The sequence below is a fragment of the Dinoponera quadriceps genome, unplaced genomic scaffold, assembly GCF_001313825.1.
Source record: "Dinoponera quadriceps isolate SergipeBrazil2010 unplaced genomic scaffold, ASM131382v1 scaffold5050, whole genome shotgun sequence".
Taxonomy (NCBI): Eukaryota; Metazoa; Arthropoda; class Insecta; order Hymenoptera; family Formicidae; genus Dinoponera; species Dinoponera quadriceps.
The window spans coordinates 914,846-930,845 of record NW_014560030.1 but is presented as its reverse complement, the minus strand read 5'-3'; the positions used below and the strand labels follow the sequence as shown (position 1 = coordinate 930,845).

The following is a 16,000-nucleotide window of genomic DNA, read 5'->3' as shown; positions in this document are numbered from 1 at the left end:
AATTTGGTAACGTACAGGATAAAATAATACTCGACTTCCCGAATCTCGTATTTGTGGTTTATTGCGCTAATTAAGCACGATGTTGGCTCTTATTAGCCCCATAAATATTCGTAACGGGCAAATAAGCGTATCTTTACGCCAGACGGGAGGAAGTGTTAGCTTGTTAACTGGCGCGACGACTATTATATTAGCAGGCAAACCGCGAACAGTCGGAAGTGCATGCCGTGCATTCTTAACAGCTGGAAACGCAAAACTTTGCAGTAACCGTACCGTTGTTTACCGAAAAATTGTATTCACGCTTCATAAATGAGTCCTGTCGTTTTTACGCTCATAATTAACGCATAAACGCATAAATGCGTTAATTATGAGCGTAAAAACGACAGGACTCATTTATGAAGCGTGAATACAATTTTTCGGTAAACAACGGTACGGTTACTGCAAAGTTTTGCGTTTCCAGCTGTTAAGAATGCACGGCATGCACTTCCGACTGTTCGCGGTTTGCCTGCTAATATAATAGTCGTCGCGCCAGTTAACAAGCTAACACTTCCTCCCGTCTGGCGTAAAGATACGCTTATTTGCCCGTTACGAATATTTATGGGGCTAATAAGAGCCAACATCGTGCTTAATTAGCGCAATAAACCACAAATACGAGATTCGGGAAGTCGAGTATTATTTTATCCTGTACGTTACCAAATTAAATATAACTGAATATTGTGTAGATTAAATATGACTTGCATTACGGAAGCGTCGTATACTCGACAAGGTGCGAACAACCGTGAAGTTCTCAAATTTTTAATTTTTGCAGTGCGGGTAAACATTCGATGTGTTTTCCGAGTCGGCGCCGCGTCTCTCGAGGATTTGTATTCGACGTTGCGTAAATATTTCAGTTCACTTCTTCAGGATGAGGATCGAAACAGTTTCAGATCGATCCTCACGAAACATCGGATAAGAATCCTCGAAAGACGCGGCACCAACTCGAGAGCCACGTCGAATCGTGAAATTCAATTAAGAAGAACATTTGTCGCAGCCAAAAGAAAACATTGTGCACTTAAATGAGCTAAACTGCTAAACCAATTTAACTACACGGTCGAAAACGATCGGACACCCTGTATACGTTTGAATAATCCTCGAACTTGCTCCGTGGAATTCCACCGCGATGCGAAATCGCATTCGCGATGGGGACGCAATGAATGAAACTTCAAAATTCAATTTACACGGGAATTATGTGATAAAATGGTCATTTCTATAAACTTCAATCGCGAATTTCGCGCGAGGCGCGCGTATGCCGATGGTGTGAATTTCATATTTAATAAAATATCGCCGAGGTCTCGCCGGGAAATAAAATATAGTAACAAACGGGAGAGAGAAATGTATTAACATGACAGAGATGAACAGAGACACGAGCTCGTTCATGTGAAAGAACATCAAATGGAAACAAAAAAGAAAGGAATTTGAGTCCGAACTGAGGCCAGGTCCGAACTGATTACGATATCTCAAAGGAAGAGAGAATGATTGATAATCAGGTGAAAGATGAACTGTCGTCGGCGCGAAGACAAGAATATCCTGTTACTCGTCGCACATCTCATTCGCGCGAGATTCACGTGTAAACAAGTGCGAGACTTACTCGATGTCAGCAGGAGTAGATCCAGCAAGACTATCCAGCGCGCGAACTTCTTGCAAACGCCCATGATTTTCTCGGGTATGGTGCGAGTCGTTGCTTTGTCAACGTTGTTCCCCGCGACTTCTTCCGCCAACGTCACCGTACTGCACCTCGTCAGCTCTTCCGTTGATTTCTGACGGCAAAATAAATAATATAAATTAAAAAGTCACGAATATATTTTTACGTATCTTTTCTTCTTAATGTGACATTCAGTGTTGTAATAGATACATTTGTTTTAACCAGACACAAATATAAATATAAATTCTAGGTAAGTAATCAGATATAGATACATATACTGTGAGAATATATACTTCATAAAGTGTATCTAAATATATTCTCACAATATGTGTATCTATTATTATCTAGTAATTTACTTCAAACTTATATTTGTATTTACTTACGTTTCGGTATACATCTGTATCTGTATCTAATTATTATATCTGTATTATTCATATCTGGTTACTTAAAAAGTGTACCTATTATAACACTGGTAGCATTTTTGAAGATTAAGTAATCAGTTACTAATGTTTGATATACCAAAGAGAGATATTTTCCCGTAAATAAATAAATAAATATTCGGTATTTATTCCGTACTTGTATTAACTGTTCGATATGTTTTATAGAGCTCACGATAAACCATAAATATAATTGACACGTTTATGTAACGTTTTATGATTGACATGTTTATGTAATTAATTATATATTCTAGGCCATACAGTATTATAATATCATCCATGTTATATACAGTATTATCTCTGATTTCACGTGTCAGTTAATCAATCCACAACCGAGCCACGTGATACGAGTTTTCCCATGCGAGCTACGCGAAAAGGCATCGGCTTTCCACCGCAAAACCGCATATGTGCGTTTTTTAACATTTTTAACACGACGGTATGTTTTACTATAAAACGATCCGATGCTGACATAACGATCAATCTGAAAACAATCAAAAACAATCGAATTATATCACGTCGCGGGACATCAACCGATTGTTTTGTTCAAAGAACATGATATCACGACAATTATGAACGGAATATTTATATCGTTCTTCGCGTATTAAATATTATATAACCTCCCATTAGTCGCTAAGAAAAAGCGGCCTTTTCTGCCGCTAACAAATACGATTAATAACACAGGCCTACATAATTAAGACTCCTAAAAGATACAAGAAGAAGAACAGTGACTTCCTATGTAATTTTAGTCGCTAAATCCGTCAGTGAAAAATGTCCATTACGTCAGGTTTTTCAAATAATATGAACCAAAAACAATGATTTTTGCCATTTTCAAAGCGTTATTATGATTGATCAAATTATGTTTTTAATATTTTCTCAGCGGTATCTTAAAGCGCTCTCTTTTGTCTTAAAATTGCGATTTTTTTTTATTCCTATACGATTTTTTTCGCCAAATTATGAAGGTTTGAAGATGGAAACTTTTCGACAATGAGACTATCGTTAATCGTTTCTTGCCACTCTGTCGATGTTTTTGATCCGCCATCACGTTTTTGAATTCGAGGAAAAGAAAGTGTGTGCAAACAAACAAAGTGTGTCACAAAACTGAGCGAGAGATCACGATCGAAGAGTACGCTTACGTGTTCGTATACGTACGTTTTGAAATCTCTGGAAATGGAACGGACACAAATAAGGTACTTTTCGACTACCTATACGCGCAGGGTGAGGAGCAAAAAGAGAAAGAAAGAGAATGACAGTCGTTGCAGTCATGAATCATTATTGTCCTCGAAGAAGAGAAGCATTGTCCTATTACCAGCGCAGTCGCAGCAAGAAATTATTTCGACTATCTGTTGGGCCCATCTGCGACTACCTTTTACGACCTATCCCAACTCGTTTGATACTTCGAAGTCACCGGTATCTCTTTTCCCATTCTTTTTTCCTCAACTCTTTAACGACGAAACAACGCGGTCCGAAGGGATTCGAGGCGCATTCCGTCCGATAGAAAAAGAGGAACGTTATGCGCAGAACGTCACACGGAATCCTACTTAAATTTGGTCTCAATTCCAAGCTTTACCTTAATTTCGGAAATTGCGCGGTTTATCGGTTAAAATGTAAAACAATAAAACTCAGGTTAATCGTAAAATCTCCCGAAAGCTGCTTCCCCAACAAAGATTTTTCTTTCCATTGTTGCTCGTAAATTGCGACTCTTAAACATTACGACAGATGAGAATGCCGATAAGCGGTTTTACCTTCTCTGTCTGCGTCATTTTACAACTGACCCTGAGAGATCGAATTTTACAACATGAATATTGAAACTTTCGTGCGTCACATTCTGACAAGAAAAATTCTGCAATACACACACGAAGATTTTTGAGAATCTGAAACTTTACAATGTTGACGTACATATAAACTTGATGGCACGGTTACTGCTTCTGTTAGCTGAGGAACAATTCCAAGAATGAAAACTCAATTTCTAGAAAAATCTGGCTTTTCGTATTTTTATCATGATGGATATCGAAAAGATGTAAACACAAAATTCCAAAGCTTTTTGCAACACCAGTACGATAAGTCACGTGAAAACAGAAGGAAATTTTCGAAAGATCATTCGAGAGAAATCTTTCTTCCATAGACGCGTAAGAATTTTTGAATCGCCGCGCCTCGCTCGCAAGTTTTATAGACGGAACTCTTCGCTGTAGCCACGCTCTATATTATTATAATTATTCGAAACGATCTTTCGTCTGTCTTAGAAATAACAACGCCGAGAATGATAATCTCGCGTCCCCGGCGGAAGATCCGACGATTAACGCGGAACAACGTCGTAGATTGCGGAGGATTGATTAGCGGGCGCTCGCGCGTCCTGAAACATGATAATAATATATCCGCGTTTCGGAGGGGACGTGGCGCACTTTCGAGCTCGCGCAACTCGGTCATCCACTATGAAATAATTAAGGGGGGAAAACGATCGGGTTCCTCCTGCCCCGTTGGACAACACATCGAGGGGGTTCGGATAACGCGGCGAATTACCGTTGTATCCGACAGTTGTGGCGTTCCTATAGCTTTTTGCGCGTCGCTTTTTCTCGACTTCCCCGGGTTAATGTGCACGAATTATTCACGAGATAGCGACCTTCTCGCAGGAGGTTTTCCCATGTGTACGCTTACTCAAAGCCGGAGAATTCAACAGGTAGCTGAAACGGTCTTGGAGAACGAACGCTTCTCTGACGTTGCTATGCCGAACGATCTCGCTAAATGGTTTCGGTTGATGATGATTGATGAAATGTCGCTCGATATAAAGACTCGAAGTGTGTTTCCCGCTAATTTTTCGTACGTTAAGTGGACGATCGATGCAACACTCGAGCGACGACCGTCGTAATAATACAGTTTTATGCGCGGAATTGTAGGGAGAGAAAAAAAATCGAAAGAAAGCGAGGGTCCTCGGGTAATTTACTTGTAAGGCAGCTTGATAAAGAATGCAATCTATAAATTAATTGGTATTTTGCGATTATCGCATCATCGGCGATAAAATTCTTTTAATGAAAAAAACAATTCGATGATAACCAAACTTATTTACCGATACTCGAGACTTTGTTGATGCAGTTATTAATCTATCTTTCGACGTTTACAGTTTTCACCTAACGTCTCCACAAAATGAAAAAAAAAAAGATAAATATTTATCAATCGCGTGATCTCTCGCTTCTCTTGCGTGATGATACCTGCACTTTTCTCCGTTTTATTAGCGCGACCTAGATACACGCTGTAATCGCAAATACTCGCTTCCATACGGTAATAAAATCAAATTCACATGTGTCTCAATTCGTCGTTAAGGTGATTCGTCCATTATAAGCCATAAGTAAATGTTAATTTACACAAATAATTCTCGGCCCCTACATTTAATCAACTACAGTACCTGTTCAAATTTCAATTTTTTTTCCCCGCCGCTTTTAAAGCGCCACCGTTGAGCTCTAAAACCAGATAATTAACACCTTAACGGCCGCTCACACAATGTGTGCGATAGCCGGAACAATTGTTACTGTCCGCTCACACAACGTGTGCATGATGCTACCGCCGAAGAAAATATTGCCGGCCCCTGGCGACATTTGATTGCGTAGACGTGCGGCCGTTAAAGTATTAATGGTGCTGCTGATATGATTTATATACACCTAGTAATTCCTCGCACGTTGCAACGGTGCGAGATAAGAAAGCAGGAGAGAGACGCGCCAGATGGATGCGATGTTCTAATTACATCCCGACAGACACAGTCTGGGCTAAATTGTTCCACTATAGGGGTTTTTACATACGTTAATTAAATTGCATCTATGTGCGTCACGTAATGTGAGAGAAAAACGAAATTCGCGCACTTGAGTTCATAAACACTTCGTATCGACTGGTCCGTCGTGTACCTCTTCTCTAAACTTTCTAAGCGATACGACTTCGAAGATCGCCTGAGTTAACTAAGGATCCTGATCGAATAAGAAGAGAACGAGTTTGGCGAGAAATGTCAATGTCAAAAAACAGTGCAAAGTATCTCGAAGGAGGAGGTACCTCGGATGCGCACTCGAACTTGATACGCGATCGTCGTGGTAGGCTGGACCGAAGTGGATTCACGAGAGCTTCCACCAGTTGTTAATCTATTCGCGGCTCCTCACGCACCTGCCTGATAATCGATGAATTCGTTTATCACGCTATAATGATCGGACGCCGGCTCAATATCGGGGATGTTCGCGAGACTCCGAGAAGATGCGCGGGCGAATTCGATCGTCTCGCGCGCGTAACTGATATATACCGAAGGGTTACGATATCTATATTATCTTTCTCCCTATCTCTGTCTCTCTTCCTTTTTCTCTATATATAGACGGGGCGAAGCGGGGATCTCCCCGGAAGACAAACCGACGAGACCGACGGTCAAGCTACAACTGCAGTACGGCCATACCTCGCATCTCCAATCAACTACTTCCTCGCAAGCTCAAATTAAATGTTCTCTCTACCCACCCTGCTTCCCCACCACTACCATACCATCGCCCACGACTACCACCATCACCGTCGTCGTCGTCGTCATCATCGTGGCCGTTGTTATACCGAAGGGATTCCTCTCTCTCTCTCCTCCTCTTCTGTCACGGTTTACGCGCGCGTAACCGCCAGCCGCGTACCGCGCGAATAGGATACTCCATCGGGCCCCTAACCTTATTTACCTCTCCCTCCCTCTTTCCACTCGCCATCCTTCGCCGCCCTGCGGGCCCTTGGATCGTGGGGTGAACGATTCGGTCGACTCCGAAAATGCGCTGACTCGCATTCCACCCTTGTTCGCCGGAAGGTCGAGTTTATATTCGTTTTTCCTCTTTCGTCGCGTTTATCGCGAGCGAAAAGTGAAATCAATCAATATTATTTATCCTATGGTTTTGCGATTGACCTACTGGCTCGTAAAGTTACGTTATCCGTTATCCGTACACTAAGAAATCCATTTAGTTGAATCAACTAAATTCTTCTTTGACTATGGGCAAACCAATTTTTTCGTTGTAATAACCAAAGTTTGGTTGTCTAAACAAAAGGTTTGGTTCTTTGCAGTTTCAGAGGTTTCAAAGAATCAAACCTTCGGTTTAGAGAACTAAATCTTGGATCTTATAATCGAAAAATTTGTTTGCGCATAGTCAAACAAGAATTTAGTTGCTTCACCTAAATGGATTTCTCAGTATATTTACGATAAATATTTCCACTCGATTTACTTTGTCACGACGAATACGAGCGTACTACAATAAATGTTTCCACTCAATTTATTTCGTCACGACGCATACGAGCGCGAACTTTTTCTATGAAATATGGTATAAAAGAAGCCGTATTTCTCCGTTTTAGAGGAATGGAGATCTAATAATTTAATTTCGATTTAATAATATTAATCAACACTCGAGTCGACTTCTGATATCATTTTCATTTACTATTTTAAATTTATGTTATTGTTTGTTTGGCTCGTCAGGAATATAAGAAAAATTCAGAGTTCAATTAACTCTCTCAACTTTGCATACATTGAAGGCCAATCAAATGTTTCGTAACCACATGATTGTATTATCGTAAGTTGACACAAATGTTGGCCCAAATCGAATTAGTCGAAAACAGATAACATAGAATAAACAAGTAGAGAATTTTTTTTCCAACGGAATTATACATTTTTCTTTCCACAAATATATTTTCTTCGTTGTGTATATAATCTACGTAGAAAAATGTTAAAATGTGACTAACGAAAAATACGAAAATCTAAGGCATAATGAAACCATACATAATGGGACATGATCGATAACATTTTGCAGAGATGTTGCTGTGTAATTAAATGTTTCGCAATAATTACTTTAGATGCTTCTTACCACATGCTGTTACCACGTGTTGTTCTATTATTTTTAGCTGAAAATTGCTGCAAATTATTCAATGCGTTCACTGTGCTCTCCGTGACTGAGTTTTTATTATTTATCGAGTAAACGAGAGTGTTCCCTTTGATTCAAAAGAAAAATATCAACTGTAATGCGTCGCCACAAAATCAGAAAGATAATATATATAAAATATTAATATCGTATAAAGGACACAATTAATATACAATTATGGTTAATATGTTTTTGAATGCAGATGTTAGATAACCCGAAAAAATCGAGATTGTACAAAAATCTATTAGCAATCATACAAAGACGATTAATAGGTTTGAATTTACTGTAGAAAATTCGACGAAAAGAAATGTAGAATGGTGGATTAATTTTTGAGGCACCTCGCAGAAACGCAAAGACCAATTATTACAGTTTCTTTGATATAAAGTAAGCAATAATAAAATCCTATTCTTTATTATTATAAGTATCTATCTATATTAATTATAATTAATATATATAATAATAATATATATTATATATATTATATATATTAATATAATATTATATATATATATATATATATTAATTATAATTAATTAATAATATAATTAAATNATTATAATAATTATAAAGCTATTACATTTAGAGTCCCCAAAAGGACTTTAGGAGGAAAACCAGGACATAAAGTATCTAAAAGACATCTTTGAGACATCTTAAACACGTTTGTAAATGACATCGCATGTCTTAAAAACGTTTTGCAGATATTTTATGTACCGATTTTAGACAATATGTTGTCTAAGATAGTGTTTCCATTTTATGCTTCGGATTCTATACTATAAAATCAATAAAAAATGAAATGGAAGTTATTGAAAAATGGACTGAATATGTGTAAAAATGAATCATAATTTTTCTTATGAAATGCAACATAATAATAAAATATAAGGAAAGTTGAAGAATATACTGTTGAAAAATAAAAAAAAATATTGATATATTAGATATCATAAAACTTAATGAATATAACTGAATATTAAGGAAAAACTGCTGAAATATTAATTAATTAATTAAAATTAATTAATTAAAATAATGTTATGGAAATATTGATAAAATGATAATGAAATGAGATCAATTGGGAGAAATTTTCAAACACATTTTCATTATATTTTCAACAAAATATTTCTATCGGTGTGTCGACGTGACGTTCTGCTTTAATTAAGAAAAACAAGAAACAGCAATGAGCAGTAATTTTTCGTTGATCCACAATGTCGGAAAAGTTATTTAAATATATTCTAAATTCGTTTGAAACTTCTCCATTATTACGGCGACTAATTTGCCACTTTAATGACTCCGTCATGACTGTTTTCTTTCTTTCGATTTATCGTGTGACTTCTAAGTTTTTCAAAAATTCGAAGAATGAGACTCGAAGACAAAGAACCGTACGAAACGACGCGGACGACACGTAAAAAATCTGCGGGAAATACTTGCGTACGCGCCGAAGCATCTGTTACATATTCATAAGAAGCAACTGAACGTGCATCCTCCCCTCTCCTTTTATAGTTGCACTTTCATTCGAGAGAGAGAGAGAGAGAGAGAGAGAAATTCCTTCGACAGAGATGAGGTCGCAACATGAAAGACTCGATATCGGAAGCGAAACTGGAAAAACTCAAATGCTCACCTGCATCTTGCACGTTGTGAAAGTGCGGCCCAACGGTCGTGTCAAATGCTACGCGACTACAGTTCACAGATCTTTTATGACTGAGCGAAAGTGCCAGTTGATGATGGCTGTTTGCTCGCAGATTTTAATTCACGAGATTCGAAATTGATCCGGGCGTACGCGTGTGAGTTACGCGAGACACCAGGTCGCTGAATGTCAACCGCCGATAGAACAACACGCATACTGAGGGGCACTCGACACGGCACTCCACCAAAAGCGCGTCACGGCTAGTCACCGGTGTGATTCAACGAAGCGATCCACGGTGGATCCCAGAGGGCGCGTTATTCGCAAGGAGAGATTGCACCGATATTCGGAATTACCGAAGAGAGAAATATACGCCAATTATCGCGCGTTTTTCATTCACAACGCAGTTTTGCCAACGTACGATAATGTGTTTCTTGCTGGACTGTTTTCACAAACACAATTGAAAAAAATTACAATGCTAATTTTTTGCTTTGACACTCCGATAAAACAGCATGCGCGAAAACATTTGCAAATGAAGTGCCGAATTGGGTACATCGCGCGCATTTGTATTCCTCTGCACTCGGTACAGTAGGAATCGACTTTCCAGTTGATCTTTTTAGTTTTTATTTATCCACATTATTCGCGCTTCTTCATTCTTTTTCTCGAAAGTTTTTCATTTCTACATACGGATGGGCGATACACAAAATGTCGATGTCTCGTATCAATATATATCATAAATGAAAAAATCGATAAAATGTATTAGGTTGATGTTACCTTACATTTTTGGTGTCTATCGATATTTTTACTTACGATATATACCGATATGGAATATCGATATTTCTTACTGTCGACCATCCCTAATTTCTAATTGATTAACAAAGGCTGCGTACCAATATCCATTACCAGTACTGAAAATCTATAGTGTACGTGACATAAATTATAGATTTTTAATAAATTTCGGAACGCAGTCAAACGTTAAGCATTAGAAAGATACTATAAGCGACAATCCTCTTCGGTTTGCTCGTCGAGGAATTTTTTATATCAAGTAGTGAAAGGGACATCCGTTCGGCGTTGTTTCGTATTTGAAATTTGACGGGCAATTTGAAGGGAAAATGGCGGCTTGCATTTTGTTGGCTACAATTTCCTCTCTCTCCGAGTTTTCGCTTTAAGTGCAGACAGCGCGAGACAGTGCAGTTGAAACGAACAATTGCCGCTTTTTGACACACGTCGCGTAAAAGACAATGAAATTTTAACAAACGACGTCCGTCTATCGGAAGCTTCGTGCTGGGGGAGGTCGACTTTCACCGATAACAATCGTTGACGTTGGGCGTTATCGTCGTCAAGGGGGCCGATCCCGGTGGAACAACGAGCGCGTAACCATCGTCGTTGTACTGCGCTTCTGCACTTGACAGAATCGTTAAGATGGCTGATATGACGGAATCACCGCCGCTGTTCGATACCAACGAGACGAAATTGGACGACCTGGAGGACGACGACGAGGATATTTTCGCGTCCGCAGTGCAGGTATCGTTCGAAATATGCGAGAGAACTCGGGGAACCGGGGTGACCAATTGTGACCTCGACGAACACCGCGACCTCGGTAACACGCGACAAGACGACTTGTATGTTTACTTTTAACATTAAAAAAAGCACGATAATTACATGAATATGTTTTTCTCGCAGCCACAAGTAAGCCACGAACTCGTCGAGGTCGTAATCACTCTCGTCCTCTGGTCAAAATGCGTTTCTGATCGCTATACTGCCAGAGCAATATATTGGATACAAGGAAGAAAGGCGAATGTTTGTTTAACGGTTGGAAAGAATCCGGAGGAGAGAAACTTTTTCTTAAAAAATTAGACTATTATTTTACCACCATGTTTTTAACAACTTCAGCTTGGAGTCGGCTTTGATTCGCTTGACTTTTGTAGCTTTAGGATGTCCTTCCCAACTTCTGCTTGATCTTCAACTTTTATGGATACACTTATGTTCTTCTGATAAATGCTGCAACCGAGTTCCGCAGTATCGATGCTTATATACCTCTAAAAATAACTGTAACCTAGAGGGAATTATTATTATGTAATCTACTTAACACATCTGTAGTGTTATTCTTCTTAACCGAACTGGCTGTACTAGTTCGAGAAATATAGATACACATACGAAGCTAATAACAATATATCATTCAGAAATTTTCGACGCAATAATGATGACCGTTTGGTCAGCATTTAGATAGTAAATGTGCAGAATATGTTATCATCGCAATAAACAACTTTGCGGGCAGACCTCTCACTTGACATTGAGATCGGACATATTGCGGTGTTATCTTATAATGAGAAGAGATACAGTGTGATACTACAAAATAGGCTTGCTAATGATATGTTCGCAATTGCAGGAGCAAAATCAATTGGATGATGCCTCGCCTTATAACGGAGTATCTAAGATTCAAGCAGAATTGCCGAAACTGTCATTGCGAGATGCGCCGGAAGAGAATTCCTTCTCCTCCGTGTCCAGCCCAGCGCCAGGTCCTTTGAGTCCTCCGTTGGGACCAATGAATACGGACATCGGCGATCTTCATGATGTTCCTATCAACGATAACGCCGATATGCTATCCTCGAGCGTCATACAATCTCGCTCTTTAGAGGAGGTACGTGTATATTATATTCTTTGTGAAGAGTTGTTGAATTATTATCACTATGCCTGTATACAGGTCCCAACAGATACGTCCGAAGTTTTCTTGAAGATCACGGTCACTTCTCCTCAGAAGATAGGAGATGGGATGGGTGCCTACGTCGCGTATAAAGTTGAAACAAGAACGAACATGCTTATATTTAAGAAGAGGCATTTTAGCGTAATTAGGCGTTTCAGTGATTTCCTAGGACTCCACGACAAATTGACGGAGAAGTATCTCAGGAATGGCAGGATAATTCCACCGGCCCCGGAGAAAAGTGTTATCGGTAGGGAAACATACTATTTTCCCCCTCTCTCTTTCCAGTTTCCTCACTGTTATAGAAAAGTTGTGAAGGAACTGTGTGAATCGCGTTTGTAGGAACGACGAAAATTAAAATGTCCGGAGACAAGAGTCAAGAGCAAAATTCGAGTTCTACCGAATTCATCGAACGGCGTAGAGCGGCTCTCGAGAGGTATCTAAACAGAACAGCCGCACATCCTGTTCTGAGCATCGACCCTGATTTCAGAGAATTTCTGGAGGCTGGTGAGTACAGTGTGTGCAGGCCAAAGCCTGAAATCGGCATTTTTTTCTTACATCAATTAGCTTTATTTCGACCATAACAAATATATTTTTTTAACAAGTTACACACGATTTTTCTGAATGTATCCTTTTAAACAGATGTAGAATTGCCTAAAGCTACCAATACGTCCGCATTGAGCGGTAAAGGAGTAATGCGGCTTTTCAATAAGGTCGGCGAGACGGTTAACAAGATAACGTATAAGATGGATGAGAGCGACATGGTGAGAGTTTTTTTTCAACGTGAACACGTATTTTACTTGCATGTACTTCCTACGAGGTATTGTGAAATGATTTTTTGTTGCTTGCAATAGGAGGGTAAGGTACGTTCACTTAGAATCAATGATATGTGCGCGTGTTATTTAATAGTATTTTAACCCGTAAAGCATAGAAAGGATGCAGGGACATTGTAATGTACATATATGTTGCGAAATGTTACTGCAATAATGTTGCCGTAAGGTTGTAATGTCCGTCCTCAGAAACATTGCAATGAAACATAGTAACGTTGCATTGCAACATTTAGGAAATATTGTCAACGGCAGGCACTGAGTCCAACGACTATGACGATATCTTTGTCACTACATATACTTGGATGATGTATGTTTGTTACTCCTTATATTTCTGACAAAAGTCAGTTTCTTCGTATATTAAAATTTCGTTGAAATGATAGTTTTTTCAATGAGGGCTATTTAGAGTTGTCGAATTATCAAGTTGTCGATGGAATCATTATTCGATCATCGAGGTCAATACTTCGTGTAAAAAATGATCTGTGTGGCATTTAAGCATATCGCTTAATTATTAACAACAAACGAATAATATTTATACGAAGCGTTGTTTCAATGTTTTAAAAATACTTATGAAAAGGCGTATTATTTATACAGGATGTCTCTGAATTCTTTCTCGGGTGTGAAACCATCCAACCATGGTTTGTAGCAATATGAACAACCAATGTAGAAGAATCAACATAGATCCAACGCTTAAGATCGTCTCGGCAACGTTGTTGTGTGGGAATAGAAAGTCAATTTTTTTTTTATAGTATTTCTGCAACGTTGCCAGAGATCGTTTCGGCATTAATATTGCAATAGTACGTCTCTCTAACGTCTCTGCAATGTTGCGATGTAATGTAATTGCAATGGAAGCTTCCATGTGGCAGCTCAATCCATATTGTTGGTCGTACGAATTGTAAATTATATAATCTGAATATCGCTGTGTATGATTATTTTCGAACTTCAAAAAATACTTGGCATATATTATTATGATTTCTCGAAGAGAAATAAATTGGATAAACACGTTGTTTTGCAGTGGTTCGAAGAGAAGACGTCGCAGATAGATTCCCTCGATATACAGTTACGCGCTCTGCACTCCGCAGTGGACTCCTTAACAAATCAAAGGAGGGAATTGGCAAACTGCACCGGCGCTACGGCAAAGTCGATCGCCGTTCTCGGCCACGGCGAGCCGGGAGCGTCTCTCGGCCGAGCGCTGGCGCAGTTGGCGGAAACGTTGGAGAAAGTGGAGGCCATCAGGAAAACGCAGAGCAACAGTGATCTCTATCAATTGGGAGAAATGCTGAGGGATTATGTTGCGCTCATCGGTGCAATTAAAGTCTGTTTATTATTTTGCATATTTACATTCTCTCGATACGCAAGTTTCTTCACGCGACGCGATGTGTTTTGCAGGATGTTTTTCACGAGAGGGTGAAAGTCTTTCAAAATTGGCAGCACGCTCAATTGATGCTGAACAAGAAGCGCGAGCAGAAAGCGAGACTCGAGCAATCCGGACGAACGGACAAGACGAGTCAAGCAGCTACCGAGGTTATAGAGTGGGAGGCGAAGGTGGACAGAGGCCAGGAGGAATTTGACAATATCTCGAAGATGATAAAGGAAGAGGTGGAACGCTTCGAGTTGGTTAGGGTGCAAGACTTCAAGAAGCAACTGATCGAGTATCTGGAGTCGATGCTGCAACATCAGAATCAACTTATCAAGTACTGGGAAAGCTTTCTGCCGGAGGCACGAGCGGTAGCATAAACATTCCTCGCGTAAAATGATAAGATACATTTTTTTAATAACGATAATATGGCCAATACCTATCTACGTGTAACGTGAAAGGAGGAATCAATTCTGTGCCGCGTTGGTTTAGGATAAGTTGCTCGTTTGCTATAATGATTATTCTTTTCTCAATCAAATGACGTCGGGGGAAAAATCAGTTTATCTTGAAAATAAGAAAAAGGGAGGAAGAAGAGGCATACACTTATGATTTCGGAGGTTCATTCGAAAAGCTTTCTATACGATTCATTCGAAGCTTTCTATACGAGCAGCGAAGGGATTCAATATATTCTAATTAGACAAACTTGATTCACGAGTAATCTCAGATTTTTTTTATTACATTTCAATTATTGTCTTATGTAGTATATATTGATTCTATTATTACTTTATCCATACTATACATTATATGTAACTATACATACGAAACTGTACAATTTGTTAAAGAATGTTACTGAATAATAAAGATCAATTGTGGTTATATAAATAGAAGATTCATCCTTTTCTGATTACGCGGAACAATGTTGGAATTTCAAGTTTACACATAATATAGTGTAATATTACTATATAGTAGTATATCTTATATAAATTTTAAAATTATATGTTATCGCAAACAGAAAAAATTAATATATTAGGTGCTTGAATTAATTCTCGCTGTTTCTTACTACAAAAACACGTTTATTTCAAAAGAACGGTATCTTATTCAAAATAGGTGTCTTTCGGAAGGTATAATCCCTTTTCCCACTTTTCAGACGACACATGGATTCTGCGGTAGAAAAATTCAAGTCCTTTTGAGGCAAGAAAGTAATGGTCTTTTTTTTTTTTATACAAAACCCGACATCTTCAATGCAATAAAAAATTGTGTTCTTTGTGATCTAATGTCACATATTGATTATTAAAGCCTATTGATAGTATTTTCATATACATCAACAGTCACTTTCGGCCATGTTGAAATAACACAATTACTGACCTCTATTAGTCAATAGCAAGAATTAATTCAAGCTTCAATTCAAGCAATTCAATTCATCATCAATTCTAATATATATTTTTCTCTCTATCACTTTGAAAAAGTTATTAAAAAATATACTTGATACGA

The 16,000-nt window shown here is 38.7% G+C and overlaps 2 protein-coding genes across 3 annotated transcripts in view; one reads left to right on the top strand and one right to left on the bottom strand.

The window, feature by feature from the left end:
• LOC106750616 (lipid phosphate phosphohydrolase 2-like) overlaps positions 1-9,853 on the bottom strand; it is a 20,073-nt gene extending 10,220 nt beyond the window's left edge. The window contains exons 1-2 of the mRNA XM_014631084.1: positions 9,622-9,853; positions 1,625-1,793 (exon numbers count right to left, since the gene is read on the bottom strand). Coding sequence (XP_014486570.1) covers positions 1,625-1,793; positions 9,622-9,627 — 175 coding nt within the window. The 5' untranslated portion in view covers positions 9,628-9,853. The remainder of the gene's footprint in view (positions 1-1,624; positions 1,794-9,621) is intronic.
• A 909-nt stretch (positions 9,854-10,762) lies between these two features.
• LOC106750613 (sorting nexin-2-like) lies at positions 10,763-15,384 on the top strand. Of its 2 annotated transcripts, XM_014631080.1 has the most exons (8): positions 10,763-11,148; positions 12,014-12,265; positions 12,329-12,575; positions 12,668-12,832; positions 12,968-13,089; positions 13,180-13,188; positions 14,168-14,467; positions 14,542-15,384. In XM_014631080.1, the coding sequence occupies exons 1-8, from the start codon at positions 11,047-11,049 to the stop codon at positions 14,887-14,889; spliced, it is 1,545 nt and encodes a 514-aa protein (XP_014486566.1). In that variant the 5' UTR covers positions 10,763-11,046; the 3' UTR covers positions 14,890-15,384. The 2 variants fall into 2 exon arrangements, with proteins under 2 accessions (XP_014486566.1, XP_014486567.1); XM_014631081.1 differs by lacking the exon at positions 13,180-13,188 and having other exon boundaries at positions 10,765-11,148; positions 14,542-15,383.
• Positions 15,385-16,000: the final 616 nt, after the last annotated feature.